This window comes from Crinia signifera, chromosome 4 (genome assembly GCF_055691185.1).
Source record: "Crinia signifera chromosome 4, ASM5569118v1, whole genome shotgun sequence".
Lineage (NCBI taxonomy): Eukaryota > Metazoa > Chordata > Amphibia > Anura > Myobatrachidae > Crinia > Crinia signifera.
Genome location: NC_139220.1, coordinates 123360965 through 123379152, shown reverse-complemented (window position 1 = coordinate 123379152; position 18188 = coordinate 123360965). Strand labels below are relative to the sequence as shown.

Below are 18188 nucleotides of genomic sequence, written 5' to 3'. Positions count from 1 at the left end.
TGAATCAGGAAATCGTATTACCATGCTTCTATCTGAGTCTGTCAAATAAGAAGGAAGAAAATCTACATACCGTAGATGTGGTCAGAGCCATTAAAATTTATTTAGATAGGTCTGCAGTCTTCAGGCAGACAGAAAATGTATTTGTGATTACGCAGGGAGCGAAGAAAGTGTTCGCCCCAGCAAAACAAACAATTTCAAGATGGCTCAGAGAAGTTTATTTATTTTTCCTACAAGAAAGTAGGGTGTCCAGTGCCTGAAGGCATTAAAGCACACTCATGGGCGAGAGAGGCGAATGTGTCAGCCAGAGAAATATGCCAAGCAGCTACTTGGTCGTCGGTACACACGTTTTCCAAACATTACGCTTTGGATGTGGCGGAAGTTCGGTTTGGAGGTGAAGTGTTGAAACAAGCTTTAGCTTGAGGTATTGTATAACCCTCCCTACTGCTTTGGTACATCCCAATGTAATGGCTGCCATGAAATATGAAGAAGAAAGCAAGGATTATACTCACGATAATACCTTTTCTTCGGAGTACTTCATGGCAGCCTATATTTTTTAGCCCTCCCTGTTTGTGTTTTTTCCCTAGGATCTGGGCGGAGACATTCAAAGACTAAGCATAAGAGGGAGGTGATCAGTTTATATAGGATGTGGAAGAGGAGGAGCTAGATCCTGGGGGATAAAACTACCTGTTTAATTGAGAGAGAGAGAGAGAGGGATGAACCCAATGTAATGGCTGCCATGAAGTACTCCGAAGAAAAGGTATTATGGTGTATAATCCTTGCTTTCTGCTTCATTTCCAAGGCAGTTATTCTTCGAAAGGTTGACTTCTAGTTCACCAAGGTGTTTTCCTTCCTCTGTAATGTTCTTTCTTTGCTTGATTATGAAAAAAATGCTATGCCAAGTAAATGGCAAGGTTTTATAAAACACATAATTGTGCATGGGAAAATAATTGCATTCCAAAAATATAAACATTTTATGTTGGTCTGTAAGCATACTCTAGCCTGTATTCAATTTACATTCAATGAGGTCCGTCTATGTTCACTTACAGGGAGTTTATGGCCTTGAAGAAGCAGTTGCTGAAGTTAAGGATTTAAAGACTCATCTGAATATCAGAGATCGTGAAATTGAGGCACTGACCACAGATATAAACAAACTGGAATTAAAGGTCAATGATATCCTTGATGAAAATGAAGATCTTCGAGAACGCTTAGGTAAGCAGGTCTCCATTAATCTCAATTGATAATTTTGTACAGTATATCATACTTAGGAGCTGGGGCCTCATATTCCTAGCCAATGATTTTTACCTATAAAATGTATGTGTTTTTGTGTTGTGTATAAAAAGATTATATTTCCTATATAAGGTAAACATTACATTTCATGATCACGATTTAAAATGTTTGCATGGCAATTTTCACACCTTTTTTGACAAATTCACTTGCCACTCAAAGGGTGAACCGTTCTAGGTTTGTTGCAAACATCATATAGCACATCCAGTGACCAACTTATTGTGCTCTCAACGGTTTCTATTATCCTAAAACAGGATCGTTATATTTTTTCTTTGCGTTCATTAAGGAACACTAGAGGACTAATAGGTGCTCAGCTCCAATTTTTAAACACACTTTTATATTCGCAGTAAAATTTGTTAACCTGGTGACCTAACACTGCAACTTTTCCTGTAACACTTTATTGTCGTCTTATACGTTGCAAAGGCCATAACAACAGGTTATAACCTAACAGTATAAAAGAAGAGAGGGGAAAAAACAAGGTTTTTCATGAACAAACAATTTTTTAACCAAAACAACATTGTGAAAAAAGCTGTGCATCCTGTGTCTCCTAGAGTACTCCGTGTAAAGGATTTGGTGTAAATACTAATACTTATATTTTTCCTATCAGCCCGTGGTGGATGCTGGTACATTGGGTATGATGGGGTCTAGAGGATCCAGGCACCAAGGAGACAACTTCTTTAGGGAAGTGCAGCCCATGGCTCCTCCTCCCTGTCCTCAGGAACCATTTATTTCTTGAGGCCTGCGGTAACCGGGTGCCTTTTTAAGGAGGGAGTTGTTTCAGCCCCAATTTTCTTTATTTTTTTTCTTCTATTTTTATTTCTGGGCTGTCATCACTGCGTTACACAACACAGCCGCTGACAGCTCCTTCACCCTCACCCGGCGGCCAGTGTAGGGACCTATCGGCCACACTCACCAACCACCTCCTGGCACTTGGAGGGAGCCATGGCCAGGTTGCAGTAGCAGGTAAGCAGGTCTCCGCTCGTGGGGTACAGAAGTTAGCGGCTCAAACTGCCGTAGTTTAGTGGCATCCACGGCGGCCTGGCAGTGTGGATCATGTCTCTTCTGTAGTCCACGCTAGACCACCATGGCTTTTTTTCCACTAAATGGGGCTTATGGCGGCAGCCTTGGAGGTACCTGGGGGGGGGGGGGGCTGGGGGGGGGGGGGGCTCACCCCTGTGGCCCCACCTCCATCCCCTTGGTGGCATTCCGTTCTGGTTTTCCCACAGGAGATCCAGCTCCTGCCTCCCTCAGAGCCATCACTGTCCCAGTGCCAAGGTTTTTCCCTACCCCACTTCACTTGTTGGTGCTATTGAGGGTTACAAAAGTGCCTCCAATTGTCTTAAGTCTGTACTGGGTCTGCTCTATTCCTCTTTATAGTGACAGGATAATTGCTTTTAGATCATTGTACTTTCACTACTTGTACTTCAGGGTTAGCAACTTATACTACAGGTTGAGTATTCCTTATCCAAAATGCTCGGGACCAGGAGAATTTTGGATAACGGATTATTCCGTATTTCGGAATATTTTAATATTTCAATGATGTATTTTGAAGTATCTTGCATTTATGCTGTATAAACACATAATATACACACAAATATATTTTATTACCACATAAAATACACACAAATATATTTTAATTGTTCAAAAAACAAGGTTTCAAAACGTGAAACAAAATGTGTGTACTATCTCAGCACTGAATTTGAATGCCAAGCAATCATTGTCTTGCACATATATAGTGCCAGTTACATATCATGTCCCCAGTGATGCTGTTACAAATGTCCCCAGTGAGTTTTTAGCAAAAAAATAAATTTTTTTCACTTTCTGGAATGTCCGTATTTCGGAATAATTCGGATAACGGATATTCGAATACGGGATACTCGACCTGTACCTACACACATTCTGATATTAAAGCATTTAAAGCATTTTCTAAGCGACTTTGCTTAGTTTGGCAAAGTTGCTTAGAAAATGCCCCTACATCGGTGTGTGTGTGTTTGTGTGTGTATAGGAGCTATTGTTACAGCAATGTGTCCCACCCCCCACACGTTGCTGTCTGAGATTGATGGTCCGTGAATTTCACAGGTCACCAGTGTTCTCCATTTGCTCAGCAAACAGCACTAACAGCTCACGTTGTGTGTGGGCTGTAAGCGTTGTGTGCTGAGCAATAGAGGTGCAGCAGTGCCCGACCTAGCATAGCTAGGAATTCCTACACATATTTGTAGGGCCCATTAGGCTGTTTATTATTTTTCATATAAGCTGTATAGCAGCCACATAGGGTTGTTTGGAACATTTACTGTAACTTGTTTGTTCATTTACAGTAGAAGTTCATTGTGCCTTTCTAAGTCCCATACTTCAGCAGTACCTTCAGATTGTTTATTTATAAGCTATTGCTAGTACAGCACTTACTATTTCACAAGGGCTGTGCATGTGTGCGTGCAGATCATAGCTACTACCGAACTGCAGGCGCTTACACTTAATGCAAAGAAAATTATAGTTGTTTGGTGCAGGATCATATGGGCCTTTGTGAGCACTGTGGCATGAGGGACCCTAGCAGGCTGCCTAGTAGTGAGCCAACCCCCCGTGAACCGGAATGGACCTCTTTATCCTCCGCAATGAGAGGGATTGCTTCCCAGCTCGCAGCCTCTCATGCCCCGCTGCCCTGGCACAACAGGCAATGCCGGTGGCTCAGGCCCCACAACCCACACCGGAATCTGCATGACTGCAGGACTTAACCCTGTCATTTCAGGGGTTGGTCCATGTGTCAGACTCCCTCCATCAGTCGTTGAGACCATCTATTTGCAGATCATTGCCTCGTGAAACTTCCCTATCTTCTCAGATTGAGGAGTCGCAGTCAGAGCAATCCTCCATAGAGGACACTGGGTCTGAGGCTCAGGACTATGACCTGCCATTATCTACCTAAGAACAGACTGGATGCACTCATAAAATCAATTCAGGCTGTGTTACTCGTCAAGGATGAGGAGGCCCTGCCTCCCTCCGATGTCCCACTTTTTTTAACGTAAAAGAAGGATCCTGCGGTGTTCCCTCAGTCCACTCAATTGCATAGTTTATTCAATGAGGCATGGCAGCATCCTAATGAGTTTATAGTCGCTAAGTGCATTGCTTCATTCTATCCCCTATCTGAGGATAAGGAAGGCATGGGAGTTGCCCCCACCTTACCAGACTCCCATATTGCCAGACTGGTTAAATCCACCACTCTGACTATCCCTGATGTAACTCAGGGACCCTGTGGACAAAAAACTAGAACAGTTTCTCAAGTCCATTTTTTTTTTCTAATGCTAGTTCTGCCATTAGACCGGCCAATGCGACCGCATGGACCTCTTTAGCTATAGGCTCTTGGGTGGATGCCCTTTCAGATGGTTTACAGTTAGGTGCACGGCATCTGACCCTTTGTCTCTGGTTGACCATATCGGAGAATCAAGTACATATCTGAGCGAAGCTACAATGGATATGGGTGTATTTGCCTAAAAAATATCGGTTGTATCTGGGGCTGTGCGCAGAGATTTATGGTTGCGCTCTTGGCAAACCGAAAGCGAGTCTAAATGTGAACTGGAATCTCTTCCGTTCTCTGGGACCGTTTTATTTGGACCAAAGCTGGATAAAATTGTGGTCACCATCGTGACCTCTAAGACTACCTTCCTGCCTTCAGGGCCTACTAGGCCTTAGCAGCACTCTTTTTGACCCTGTTATCTGCAGAATTAAGCTAGGAGCCAGCCATTCCAAAGATTTCAGGACTCCTTTCTGAGAATACAGAAGACCATGCAACCTTGGGCAGGTAAATGACAGACCCCTCAACAATCAGACAAGCCCTCTGCCTGAAGTCAGAGGTCCTTTGAGGGGTAGGTCCAGCATAGGAGGTCAGTTGCTAAACTTTGCCACTATTTGGACTTCTGCCACAACTGACTTGGGTGTTGGAGATTGTGTCACGGGAGGTACACCCTCCAACCCGATTTTACAAGACTGCTCTACCGTCAGACACTCTGAAAGCCTCTGCCCTGCAGTCAGCCATTACCTTCCTCTTACAGGAATCAGTGATCCTCCCGGTTTCTCCATCTAAAAGGGGCAAGGGGTTTTGGTGAGAAAACCCAATGGATTCTTCAGACCCATTCTTAATCTCAAGCGCGTCAACTTATTCTTGAGGGTGCGGAGGTTCAGAATGGAGTCTCTCGCATCTATTCTTCATTAGTTGGAACTGGGGGACTTCATGATCTTCAGGACGCTTACTTGCACATCCCAATCCATCCGGTTCACCAGCAATTCCTTCGATTTGATGTAAGAGACAGTTGCTTCCAATTCTGAGCTTTCCCATTCGGTCTGTCCACAGCACAAAAGTCTGCATTCATCCTTACCTGGATGACCTCCTTTTATTGGATCAGTCACCAGTGATTCACCACATGATACAGTCCTTCCTCCAACGTCGCAGGGTGTCAATACATCTCTATATGAAGGTGTTGAGGAAGTTGGTCTCTACATATCCCATGGTAGAGTTCGGTCCGTTCCATTCATGCCCTCTCCAATGTGAAGTGCTGCGCAAGTGAAATCCCTCCCATCTCTGTCTGAAGTCTCAAACAATAATCCAGTCCCAAACGACCAGTTCGACTTTCCTGTGGTGGCTCAGACAGTCAGACCTCAGTGTTGGCTGTTCCTTTTCCCCACACAAGTGAATTGTACTGACAACGGACACCAGCCTTTATGGCTGGGGCTCAGTGGTCCTGGAAGATCCTTTGCTGGTCAGCCACGGAGTCACGGTTATCCATCAACATCCTGGTGGTCCGGGTAATTTATCGTGCTCTCTGCCAGGCTGAGACACTTCTTCTGGGTCAGTCAGTCAAGGTCCAGACAGACAATGCGACCGCTGTCGCATATGTCAACCATCAGGGCGTTACAAAAAGTTGTGTCGCCATGAAAGAGGTCTCGGCCTCACGTCCCTCGGCCTCTCATTCCAGGGTTCTTGAACTGGGAGGCCGACTTCCTGAGTTGGCAGGACATCCACTTGGGGGAATGGTCTCTGCACCCAGAAGTGTTCCACCTCCTCGTCAGTCGGTGGGGAGAACCTCAGGTAGACCTCATGGCCTCCAAACAAAACCACAAGTTACCCCCCTACAGGGCTTGGACTCGAGATCCCACGTCTTGTTGCAACACTGATGAGGAAAGCTGCCTTCCTCTGATGAGTATGCAAAAAAGGTATATTGTGTTGCACTGATTCTGGTTCACTTGCTAAAGCAAATTCTCTCTACAATAGACAAAACCATGTGCACTGTAGGGGGGGCGGGGGGACAGGTTGCAGATGTAACCTGTGCATAGAGCGTCAGATTTGGGTGCTATTTTGTTTCTGTGCAGAGTAAATACTGGCTGCTTTATTTTCACACTGCAGTATAGATATCTGTTTGAAGTACAAACCACACCCCCAAATTGAACTCTCTCTGCACATGTTACATCTGCCCCACTTCCAGTGTACATGGTTTTGTCCATTATAGAGAAAATTTGCTTATGCTAGGGAACCAAAATCAGGCTCCTTCTGTCCAAAAGTAACATATTCGGATGCAAAAATTTCGAAACAGTACCTAAGATCAGGTCGCTGTCTGACACAGCAATTTAGCAGAGTCCATCGTGAAACATGCAGGTGATTTGACCATCCCCATACTGATGGCAAAATTTCCTTCCCAACACCTAAACAAATGTTCCACCCATTGAAAGAATTTGCTGTTTTTTCCTTGGCCAGGGAGTTCTTGGTACATTTCTGGTAGTCAAGGTTTGCAGTATGCACTGATACGCAATGTTCCTTTATATAGTAGGTGATGCTTTATGGCTAGTGAGTTGAACACTGCTCTGAGTTCCAGTCCTTTTATTGGGAACTTTGAATCCTACGGATGGCCATGAACGCATCTCTAAAAAATTAGGGGTCCTAATGGCCCCCATCCACTAGTGCAAGGTATCGGCTGCGATTCCCCGCCAACTCACCAGGCAGCTCCGAAACGGATTGACCTCATACGATACATCATATACGGTTCTTTTGCATAAGATGTTGAGTATACAATCCCAGTCATGGCTGCAGGATCCAATAAATATGCATAGTAGCTATAACGATCTGCTACGCCAATCCGAGGAGCACAGAAACATACCTCTGATCAGAGTCAGGGGAAAGGACATCCGATGTGACACTTTTTTATCCAATACCTCGTTCTGAAAGCTTGGAATCTGATGAATGGTGGCCATATCGCACTAGTGGATGGGGGCCTTAAGATTGACTTCTGTTGTCACAATCCCAAATGGTGAATGTTTGTGATTTGATAAAGTTGTTGGCATTCAGAAAGTTCCAAAGGTGATTCAGTTAATCCTGTGGTGGCAGTTTAGAAATAGACCTATTCCATTTTGATACTACCTGCAACTAAATAAACCATGCATGCTGCTTAGCATCAAATTTTGAGACCATCGTCCTTTTAAACAGATCTTGGGAAGAGCTCTGTTTGTGAGTTAACATACTGCAATAGTCCCTGTAATTACAGATTTTTATGCTTTGGCAGGAACACACCTGTTGTAGTACAACAGAATTCTGAGGAAAATCCACAAGGAAGGTGTCAAGTTTGATATGGTTTCTGTATTTATGAGGGGTGTTCATAAGTGTCTGTATGCACAAAAAATATATTCATGAAGTGAACATAACATTTTTTTAACATCCCAGTGTTTGATTCCACTTGCTCAGTCATTTGAGGTACTGCTAAACCAGTGTTCTTGGAAACCAATGTGGCTCTAACAAATGATTTCACACAGTTACTTGCTTTCATTGTCCTCCATAGGATGAAAGAGAAACTTATTTTATTCTCTTTTTGGTACTTATGTAGTATCTGGGCTGCCGATTTTTTGATTGTATGCCTTAAGTTAAGGCATACAATTAGATGCGATGCGATGCGATGCCCCGATTTTTCCATAGGATTCAATGTTAAAATGGACTGAGTCCATTTTAACATGGAATTCAATGGGAAAAAGGGGTCCTTTTCATACCCCTACTATCCAAGTGGGCATGGAGTTGGATATAAACCTGTGGCGAGCGTAGCGAGCCACCGAGCCCGAAGCGTGGTGAGCGAAGCGAGCCCCGCGAGGGGACGGTATTCTGTGTCCCCTCGCGGGGCTCGCTACGCTGGCCACGCTTCGGGCTCCATTTTAACATTGAATCCTATGGAAAAATCGGGTCCATCGCATCGCATCGCATGCGATATGGTCGGGTGCGATGCGATGGACCCGATTTCAAAATCGGCAGCCCAGTTACTACATAAGTACCCTCTTTTTTTTCTGGAGCAATAAAGAGTACACTACCAAAGTGAGCGCACCTGATTTTGGGATTTCTCCTTTTTTTAGGAGATATTCTATATCCCGTCTTGCAGTTACCATCATGTTATTGATTGATATAAGTACTTTTCACTTTGTTAGTGTCCTTGAACCTTTCTTAAGGAGAAGTTGTGGTACCCTGTGCACTGAGTGAACTGCAGGTGTTTGGAACTGTTGCTAGTTGACATTGATTCCCGTGTGGGTCCAGATGCAATTTGGTATGCACCTACAGTATTAAGTTCCAAGCTGTACAAATGCCACTAATGTTGATGGTGCAGAAGATGAAAATATGCAGGGTTATTTATAAGTTAGATATTTTAAATGGATTAATCCATTAACATAGCACAAATCATACAGGTAATAATTATGTCTCATAGGATAATATGATATCCTATGTAGAAATGTACAGGCTCTGATTTACTCTGATTTACTCAGAGTGCAGCTGCTCTGCTGAAAATAGATATCGTTCTATAAGGTGCAAAGTCTTAGGTGAGAGAGATTTTGTGAAGTCCTACTTGTTGGTAAAGCTTTTTTATGAGATACTGGTTGAGCATCAATTGCACATTCTTCAGTGAAATTGCCTGAATGGTGTGTGTGGACTTAGTGGTACATGAAACATGCAGGGAGTACCAGACTGACCGGTGCCTAGCCAGTGGCTGCTAGAGGGTTGATTGATCTAGGTGGGCCTCCGGGGTTGACTCCAGAAAGCTTTTAAAATTAGTTTTGTCATTTGAAAAATTTCAGTTTATTGCTGGTTAAATGCAGAGCTTTAATTCATGCGTTACAATTTTATTTCTTTAAGGTCTTGATCCCAAAACTGTAATTGATCTCACTGAATTTAAGAATGTGAGGACACTCAAGCAACAACAATACAGAGCTGAAAATCAGGTTCTTTTAAAAGAGGTAAGACTTTATTTATGTGACTGCTCTATCTGATGGTTTCTAGACTAGTTGTTGTTTGCAGGATCAAACTGTTCATATGGGCTAAACTCTGAAATGACTCCAAAGCAAATTAAATAGAATAAAACAAGGAACATATGCTAGCAATTTCTCTGGTGCATGGTGGCTTAAGATGGCAGTTGTGTTTTAGACCCGCTCTGCCACATAGCACAGAATTTGCTTTTCTGAGCTATTGCTGCACTGGATTCACTTTTTTGTTGTCCTTCTGATGCCTTATCTAACATCAGGAAAAATATTAGAGATTATTCATTGCGCTCCAGACAACTCATTCAATGGGGAGTGAAGTCTAGCCAACCCCTCCCATGGTACCACCACCATCTTGGACTCTCCGTGTGGCAAGGCGTGTTCCTGACTCTTGCATACAGTGTTTTTTTGAGACTTGAGTATTATATATTGAGTAGTATTTCCGGCACTCTGTTTATAGATTTAGCTTGCCCGGTGCCTTCAACAGCAAATTTGTATCCTTCAAGAAAAGAAGCGTCACTCCAGGACTTGTATAAAGAAGATGTCACTCTTTATTCATCAATCTACGTTTCGGTTTTATGGAAAAAAAAGTCATCAGGAATGATGACGTTTTTTTCCATAAAACCGAAACGTAGATTGATGAATAAAGAGTGACATCTTCTTTATACAAGTCCTGGAGTGCCGCTTCTTTTCTTGAAGGATAGATAGAAAGATAGATAGATATATATATATATTTCAAAGTGCTTAATAAAAAGCGAGGGCACTCACCATAGCAGCAAAAGTCAGCCAATTTTAATAGTGACACATAGTAGTCGACGTTTCGACCCGCATGGGGCCTTTGTCAAGACACACAAAGTAGATCCAAAGGTACACCAGAGAAGGCAAATATATATATATTGGGCGTATTTCGACCACTGTCAAAGTTGATACACCATTATTTTATACATTGTAACTGTATTTATCTGACCTTTTTGTTTCATACTGCTATGCTCTGTGAGCAATGGTTTATTAAATTGATTTTATTGTAAAATTACTGTCTAATAACTTAAGGTCTCAGCGCACCCTGAAACTTTCTTTTTCTATATATATATATATAATATTCACTGTTCATCACCTTGACAAAGGGGCGCATGCCCCGAAACGTTGGTGTCATACTTTAATACAAGTCATCTTTTGAAAATCCTCGGAGTGCCGCCTATTTCTGTGTCTGCTGTTATTTCATTCCTCGGAGGGGAGAGTGCCGGACCGCACACCCAAATATATATATAGAAAGTTTCAGGGTGCGCTGAGACCTTAAGTTATTAGACAGTAATTTTACAATATATATATATATATATATATATATATATATATATATATATATATATATATATATATATATATATATATATATATATATATATATATTAGTGAATTTTTTTTTTTTTTTTGAGAAGTCTCCATCTTTAAATAATTTATATTGCAAAATAAACCTGTTGTTTTGCAGTATAAATGATCACCGCTTTAAAAAAAAACCAGGAAAACTCTCTCAAAGCTCTCACTTTCTGGTTCTCGCACCCTATTACATTCCCCACTTGGACTGCATTATTTGGGCTCCTCAGCCCCTGTATCTCACTCATTTTTCTTCCTGTAACTTTATCTTCCCTACTCACTCATTAAAGAGCACTTCTTCTCTGGATGCACATTCTCAGAACTTTATAAATGGATCCTCACGGTTTTCTTCATTAGTACAAACATTGTACCCAGCAATGAACAATGTTTTGTAATGAGCACTTTGGATCACTGTTCTGTCTTCTGTCTATACCAGCAACACTGAATAATCATTCCCCCCTACTCTACCACTAGCCATTGTACATCACTGCTATCTGAGTGATCAGTTGATTCAGGTTAGAACTGTCACTATAACTTATGTCTGGCATATCACTGTTGGTTTTTTCTTTTCAGTTCTGTTCCTAACTCCCCCCATATTTGGAAATATAAAATCCCCTCCAACTGAGCACATGTCGAGCTCACCTCCTGAATCAAGTGGCCTATAACCTAATCACAGCAGGAGGCAATAGTATTCTTGTATCAGGCAGCATGTAATGATTTTTCTTTTGGAGGCTTTTACTGTATATTCTTTTTAGTGAATTACTTACAGTCTCCTGTTAGCCTATCTATTCAAGATATATTCTTTGCTCCATTATCCCTGCATCTAGGAAACAAGTAATGCACAATTATCTTGCACTGATGAGATGTAATAAAATTGAAACCGCTGTGTGATTCTATGTCAGGTGATTTCTGTGTTACTGGACAGGGACAAGAGATTTTGTCATTTACATGTGTATGTTTAAAAATATGAAATGCTGCCTTAGGAGTACTATAGAATGCTCTAACATTATATAGATGTTATGACTGAATCAGTGTATGTTTTGACAGATTGAACGACTAGAGGAGGAAAGAATTGAACTTAAACAGCATATTCGTAAACTGGCACAAGAGAAAGGAAAAAGAGCTGCGACTCTTGGTAAGCAGAAAGGTGGCATCTTTATGTCATTGTCACATATGTTATACATTTTTTCAATATTTTTTTATTAAAGTGTATTTAATTTATTAGGAACAAAATAAAGAGGGAAGGGATAATGGAGAGCGGGCACATATGAGGTGTCCACACAAATTGCATTATAAACAAGAATGGAATGACCAATAAATGTAGAGTTAGCATTGCATTAGCAAGTAGTTTCGGTACTTGTGAGTTATCTGGGCGTCCGATTTTGGTACTAGATCGCATGCGATATCGCATGCGATTTGCGATTTGCATGCGATTTAGCATGCGATTTGCATGCGATTTGCTATTCATTTCATTACCCCACTATCCCCAAAGTGTGTCTATCAACGTGAACCCGAAGCGTGGCGAGCGCAGCGAGCCCGCGAGGGGCGGCGGTACGTGTCCTCCGACCTTTTCATGCCCTACTATCCACTAGGGCGTGGAGTGAGAATAGAATAGTGTGGCGAGCGCAGCGAGCCACCGAGCCCGAAGCGTGGCGAGCGCAGCGAGCCCCGCGAGGGGACGCGGACACCGTCACAGGTATCCGCGTGCCCTTGCAGGCTTCACAGGTGTCCGCGTCCCCTCGCGGGGCTCGCTGCGCTCGCCACGCTTCGGGCTCGGTGGCTCGCTGCGCTCGCCACACTATTCTATTCTCACTCCACGCCCTAGTGGATAGTAGGGCATGAAAAGGTCGGAGGACGCGTACCGCCGCCCCTCGCGGGCTCGCTGCGCTCGCCACGCTTCGGGTTCACGTTGATAGACACACTTTGGGGATAGTGGGGTAATGAAATGAATAGCAAATCTTATGCAAATCGCATGCTAAATCGCATGCAAATCGTAAATCGCATGCGATATCGCATGCGATATCGCATGCAAATCGCATGCAAATCGTAAGTACCCAAATCGGACGCCCAGATAACTCACAAGTACCGTAGTTTCTTCATTAAAGCTAAATTGTTTTTTACATACATTAGTTTTATGTTTTATGTGTGTGAGTGTGTATTAAAACACTATGGGGGGGGGGGATCCACTTGCAAGATCTTGTGCCTGCATGTTAGTGTGGCAATACCTGCACTTTATGGCAAATTCGGTTTGCACAATTGTTTTTGCTAACCCAGAGGTCAACATCCAAAATTGTGCAAATCTGGGGGGATAGCCTGCCGAAACGGCTGCAAAAAGCCATTGTTGGCAGTTTTAACATTTCTGCAACTGCAGCTCCCACCCTTCTTCCACAATTGCATTCTCCTCTATTTGTTTCTGACCAAATTGATAAAATATTCCTCCAATAGTTTGAATGAGAATAGTTATGGAAACCTAACTAGTGTGCCACCTTGTTGAATAAAACGAGAGGACTCCCATCTGAAACCGCTTTTGTTCAAAAGCCAACATTTATTATTAAACAAATTTTTATGCCTGACAATTTTATTTATTTTATTTATTTATAGTTTCTTATATAGCGCAGCAGATTCAGTTGCGCTTTACAAAGGTCATACTGACAATGTGCCAGTATGTCCGCTTGCACTCCCCTTAATATGTACAGAACAGTTTGATTTGTGTATTCTGCCTGAATTGCACTCACAAAGACCCTGGCCCTCTGAGTTGAGTTTCATGTAGCCTGAACAAAGAACAAAAGTATTTTATCTCTATGACCAGCTGTTCTAATCTGGAAGCTGCAAAATATTTTGCTTAGGAGTTGGCTTCTAGAACAGTTTTCAACAAAATCTCTTTAGAATTGTTTTAGCCACTGATACCCAACTGCCACCCCATGGCTTTAAGCTAGTCTACCACCACATTACTCGACATCTAGTAGTGTTGCTATGCAATAACTGCAGTTGTGCTAATATGAAGGGGCAGAAAACACATACATGTGTTATGTTTTGTTTTCTCAATGCGTTGCAACCACATATTGCTTCCTTTTTTTAATTTTAAATGCAATAACATCTTAAATATAATCTTTCTACCAGTTCTATTAATCCTAAATCATCAACTCCAGAAAAATAAGCATTCTTTCAAGTCACCCATTAGTAACTGTCCATGGTAACCTAAATACTGTATATCCAGTGTTGTCCTTTCTAGTTGCCAGGTGTTTGATCTTCTAAATACTATATAGAGTATGTCCTTCCAGAGAGAAGTGATGGAAATGATTTGTAGTACAGAGAGAGGTTGTGAAAGAACCATATGAAGATTAACTATAAAAGGCCGGCGCTGTTTGATCACTTGGGTATATATGGTCTTCAATTTGCTGTTGCCCACAATTGCCCATTAGAAATATTTCACTCTCTTTCTAGGAAATGTTATGCAATAGGACACGTTTCCCTTTTCATTTTACCTTATGCAGAACATACACCAAGCCAAAACCTCCCAAAAATTACTTGTATACCTCATTATAGACTGATGTGCTGTTTTTTTTAGGTCATTCTTCTAAAGCAAAAGTAATGCTTTTGATATTGAAATGTAGTATTTGCCCTATAGCTGCTGCTTAGTTACAGTTTACCACATCTGAATTTTTTAAATTAACCTAGAAATGCTAGTCTTTGATCCAGTGAGATCTAGTATCATTTTCTGTTAGTTTTCCTACTATTGAAAGGCAGAATCTTTTGGGGTTATTTAGACCTGATTGCTTATCCCCGCAAGTCTGCAAATGGCTTGCGAAAATATTGTTGTTTGTTGTCCAGCTAGAAATCCATTCGAAACTCACCATCAAATAATTTTTTCAGTCTTTAATGTCTACTCTCAGCTACCACAATCATACAGCTGTTTTCTCTGGAGTGAGGAAACATGTGCGATTGTAGAAGATGAGGCACGCTACCAAGACTACAGTCATACCCCTTCTCCACTTGCAAAAATATCCCGGGTTTTTGCGCATCAACCCGGGATTTAGTGCAGTGTGAAAGGGTCTTGGAGGCATATCCCGTGTTCAGCATTCCGGGATCTCTACCCAGGTCCTGACCTGGGTAGAACCCGGAATCGACACTGGATGCGGCCAGTGTGAATGGTCCCGATCGGGTACACGGGACTTTACGCTACCCCAGAATCCAGCAGCATAGGCGAATCTGGGTGATCCGGGGGTGCACCGGACCACCCATTAGATTGCCCGGCGCCTGCAGCTTTAAATATTAATAATACAATAATTAACCTAGGTTAACTGTTAGAGTGCCTTAATATGGGTTTGTTTTCTAATAAGCAGCTGCTACCGGGGGTGGTCAGTTCCCCAAAAATAAACATACAGAAGAGAAACAAGGATGGAGCAGCGCTATACCAAATTAAGGAGTGTATGCATCAATTTAAAAATAACAATTTAATAACATTTAAACATACATAAACAACACATTGTTTAAAATATGGGGGACCTGTTTAAGGTATGGGGGACCTGTGGAGTATCAATAGTCACCAATGGGGGGATTGATATAACCTGCGTGGTTAGAGATTGACGTTCGATTGCAAAGTGAGTCCGTTTGGTGGTATTCCTGAGTGTCCTATGGTCTCCTGAGACTTATGAGCTCAGTGCTGGAGAACTTTGTGGGCAGGTAATGGGCGGGAACTACGACATATATGCGGCATTAGTGCTCAGAGCTGGCACGCCTGGCAGCATGGGCATCACCTTGTAATAGCTGGGCCTAAGCTCAGTGAGGTAACTTCTGCAGCAGTGGGGTGTGCAGCCATACCTGCTGTGCATACTCCAAATGCTTGGGTTATTATTGCACCTACAGTATTATCTGGTACAGGAATGTATTGGCAGGGATTTCCCGGGATCAGTGTGAATGGGGCTGTCCCGGGTCGATCTCAGGTCTGAGTGCAATGTGAAAGGGTACATTCCTGGGTAGTGTCCCGGGAAGCATCCGGGAACACATTCCCGGGTATGACCCGGGACTGCAAGTGAAAAGGGGGTATCAGAGTCCCAGTACAGCCGAGCAGCCACAAGCTGTCCTGTCCGCTCATAAACACAGAATAGCAGCAGCACAGGAAGGCGGTACATACAAATAGCAGTGCTGCGGGAGTCTTGCCCAGCGGGAGCACAGAGCCGCCCCAACTCCTGCCAACAACTTGGGTAATTTATATCGCTGGCTAAAGTCTGCTTCATGAAAATAATGGTGGAATACCAGCTGCTATATTAAGATGATATCTAAAGTTTAATGAGAGCAGTCAGACTTTAGCAGCAAGTAGCATAAAAATATATTTTTGAATTAAGACTTTACCCCAGGGGTTCCCAATCTTTTTTGAATCACGGCACCCTAGAGTATCAGAATTTTTTCAGGGCACCCCTAGGCCAAAAAAATTAAATTTAGATTGGGTTTATATGCAATTCTTAGGGTCAGTTATGTGGTAAAGGGCAGGATTTGCTTCTGTTTGTACACATTTTATGATTGGCAGCCACCAGCACTGGTTTTGCTCATTAATAACTAACCATTAAAAATTTGAGTTGGTCCTGGACCACCAACCAAGGGCACCCCTGCATGTGTCCCGAGGCACCCCAGGGAGCCACGGCACACAGTTTGGGAACCACTGCTTTACCCATAAGGATCATATCCTGTAGGAGTTGATAAACCTGTACATTTTATTATTATCCCTGTTCTGTTAGTAGGAATGGCCTAAAAGTAACTGTTTGATAAGCTAATGATAGTTATTATTTTTTAATTATTAATGTGTTGTATATTAATAAATTTTATGTAATAAATTACCCTTTATAAGTATAGTGCTCCTTGATTTCTTTAAATTTGTTGAATCTACTGTCTACTGTACTAGAGAGTATCTGTGGTCTGTGGTCAATGGTGGTCTTGAGGTCTCAACTTGTGCGTTTTTTGGTCCTTTTTTATGCTTAACTGTACAAAATAAAAACCCTATTGATCTAATCCATGTTTCAATTTGAATAGATTTTACCTTTTGATTGTATTCCTTTTACCCCTCTCAATAATAATAATAATAATAATAAAAAAAAAAATATACAGTATATGTGTGTGTGTATGTGTATATATATATATATATATATATATATATATATATATATATATATATATATACATACATATTCAAGAGGGGAGATCTTGCTGATATCAGCACGTTGGAGGACTTTCAATTATGATATGCATAAGGGTGTATACAATGTGACCGGCGAGGGAGTTAAACTGCGGGGATCGCTGAAAACAAGTGATCCGCGCCGTTTAACCCCCGCGTCAGCCTCTCACCCTTTTCAACATTCCAAGGACAGCAAGGATTCCCCCCAAACAGCAAGGCTCGCGGCTAATGCAGGGAGCCCGCTGTTTAAGTGGCCATATACGCCATTTCCCCCCTCGCTCCAAAAACCTAGCGAGGGTGAAACGGCATGTGCAGGGGGTCAGTTGAATACTGACCCTGTGAGGTGACAGCGAGCAGACAGCACTGTTGTGATCACATTGGTGATAGTTCTGAAGATAAAACCTTCAAGTTTTATTTTTTCCTCTTACTTTTCCTGTGCGGTTATCGAAGCATAATAATATGATCACCAGAGACCATTTGCACATGGATTAAGATTTTCCAAACACCTGGCAGATGGGTCATTTCTGCAAAATGACATGTTTTTTTACTACTTCCATAAATATTCTCCACTGCAGTTAAAAAAATATGTTCTGGGGCTTACAAAAATTACTATACTGTTATTTTTCCTCTTTAATTTCTGATTATTATTTATAAAAACACAGATATAATTTGTGTGGAATGACATGTAAAATGTAGATATGTAAATTATTTTTGTTTATAATTTCTTTAAATTGTTTGGGTCCCAGGTTTGACAGCTGATGACCTGTTTTTCAATAAGAATTCTCCTGATGACCTTCAATCTAGACAAAAACACTCCAGCTTGATGTTGCTGAACAGTGCGGAGGACGTTATCGGAAAGGTTAGTGTTCCATAAACAATTATGCCATGTGCCCAATAATTTAAAAATAAAAATGACATTTAGCAGTACACCTTAGCAGCACTACTGTAAAAATGAAATCTTTTAAATCTCCTACAGCTTCACAGGCAAAATGATCAGAATTTATAATTTTTGCCTGTCATCCAAACCTAAAACCATACTAATTACTCTTAAGTACCTAACCGAGTGTGAATTATTGTTTATTAAATTATATGTGGTAGT

At 41.9% G+C, this 18188-nt stretch overlaps 1 protein-coding gene across 2 annotated transcripts in view; it reads left to right on the top strand.

Annotated features, from left to right (window-relative positions):
• CEP290 (centrosomal protein 290) overlaps positions 1-18188 on the top strand; it is a 221073-nt gene that overhangs the window by 46254 nt on the left and 156631 nt on the right. For both annotated transcript variants that reach the window (XM_083182358.1, XM_083182357.1), the window contains exons 14-17: positions 1047-1209; positions 9428-9528; positions 11968-12055; positions 17836-17948. In XM_083182358.1, coding sequence (XP_083038484.1) covers positions 1047-1209; positions 9428-9528; positions 11968-12055; positions 17836-17948 — 465 coding nt within the window. The remainder of the gene's footprint in view (positions 1-1046; positions 1210-9427; positions 9529-11967; positions 12056-17835; positions 17949-18188) is intronic.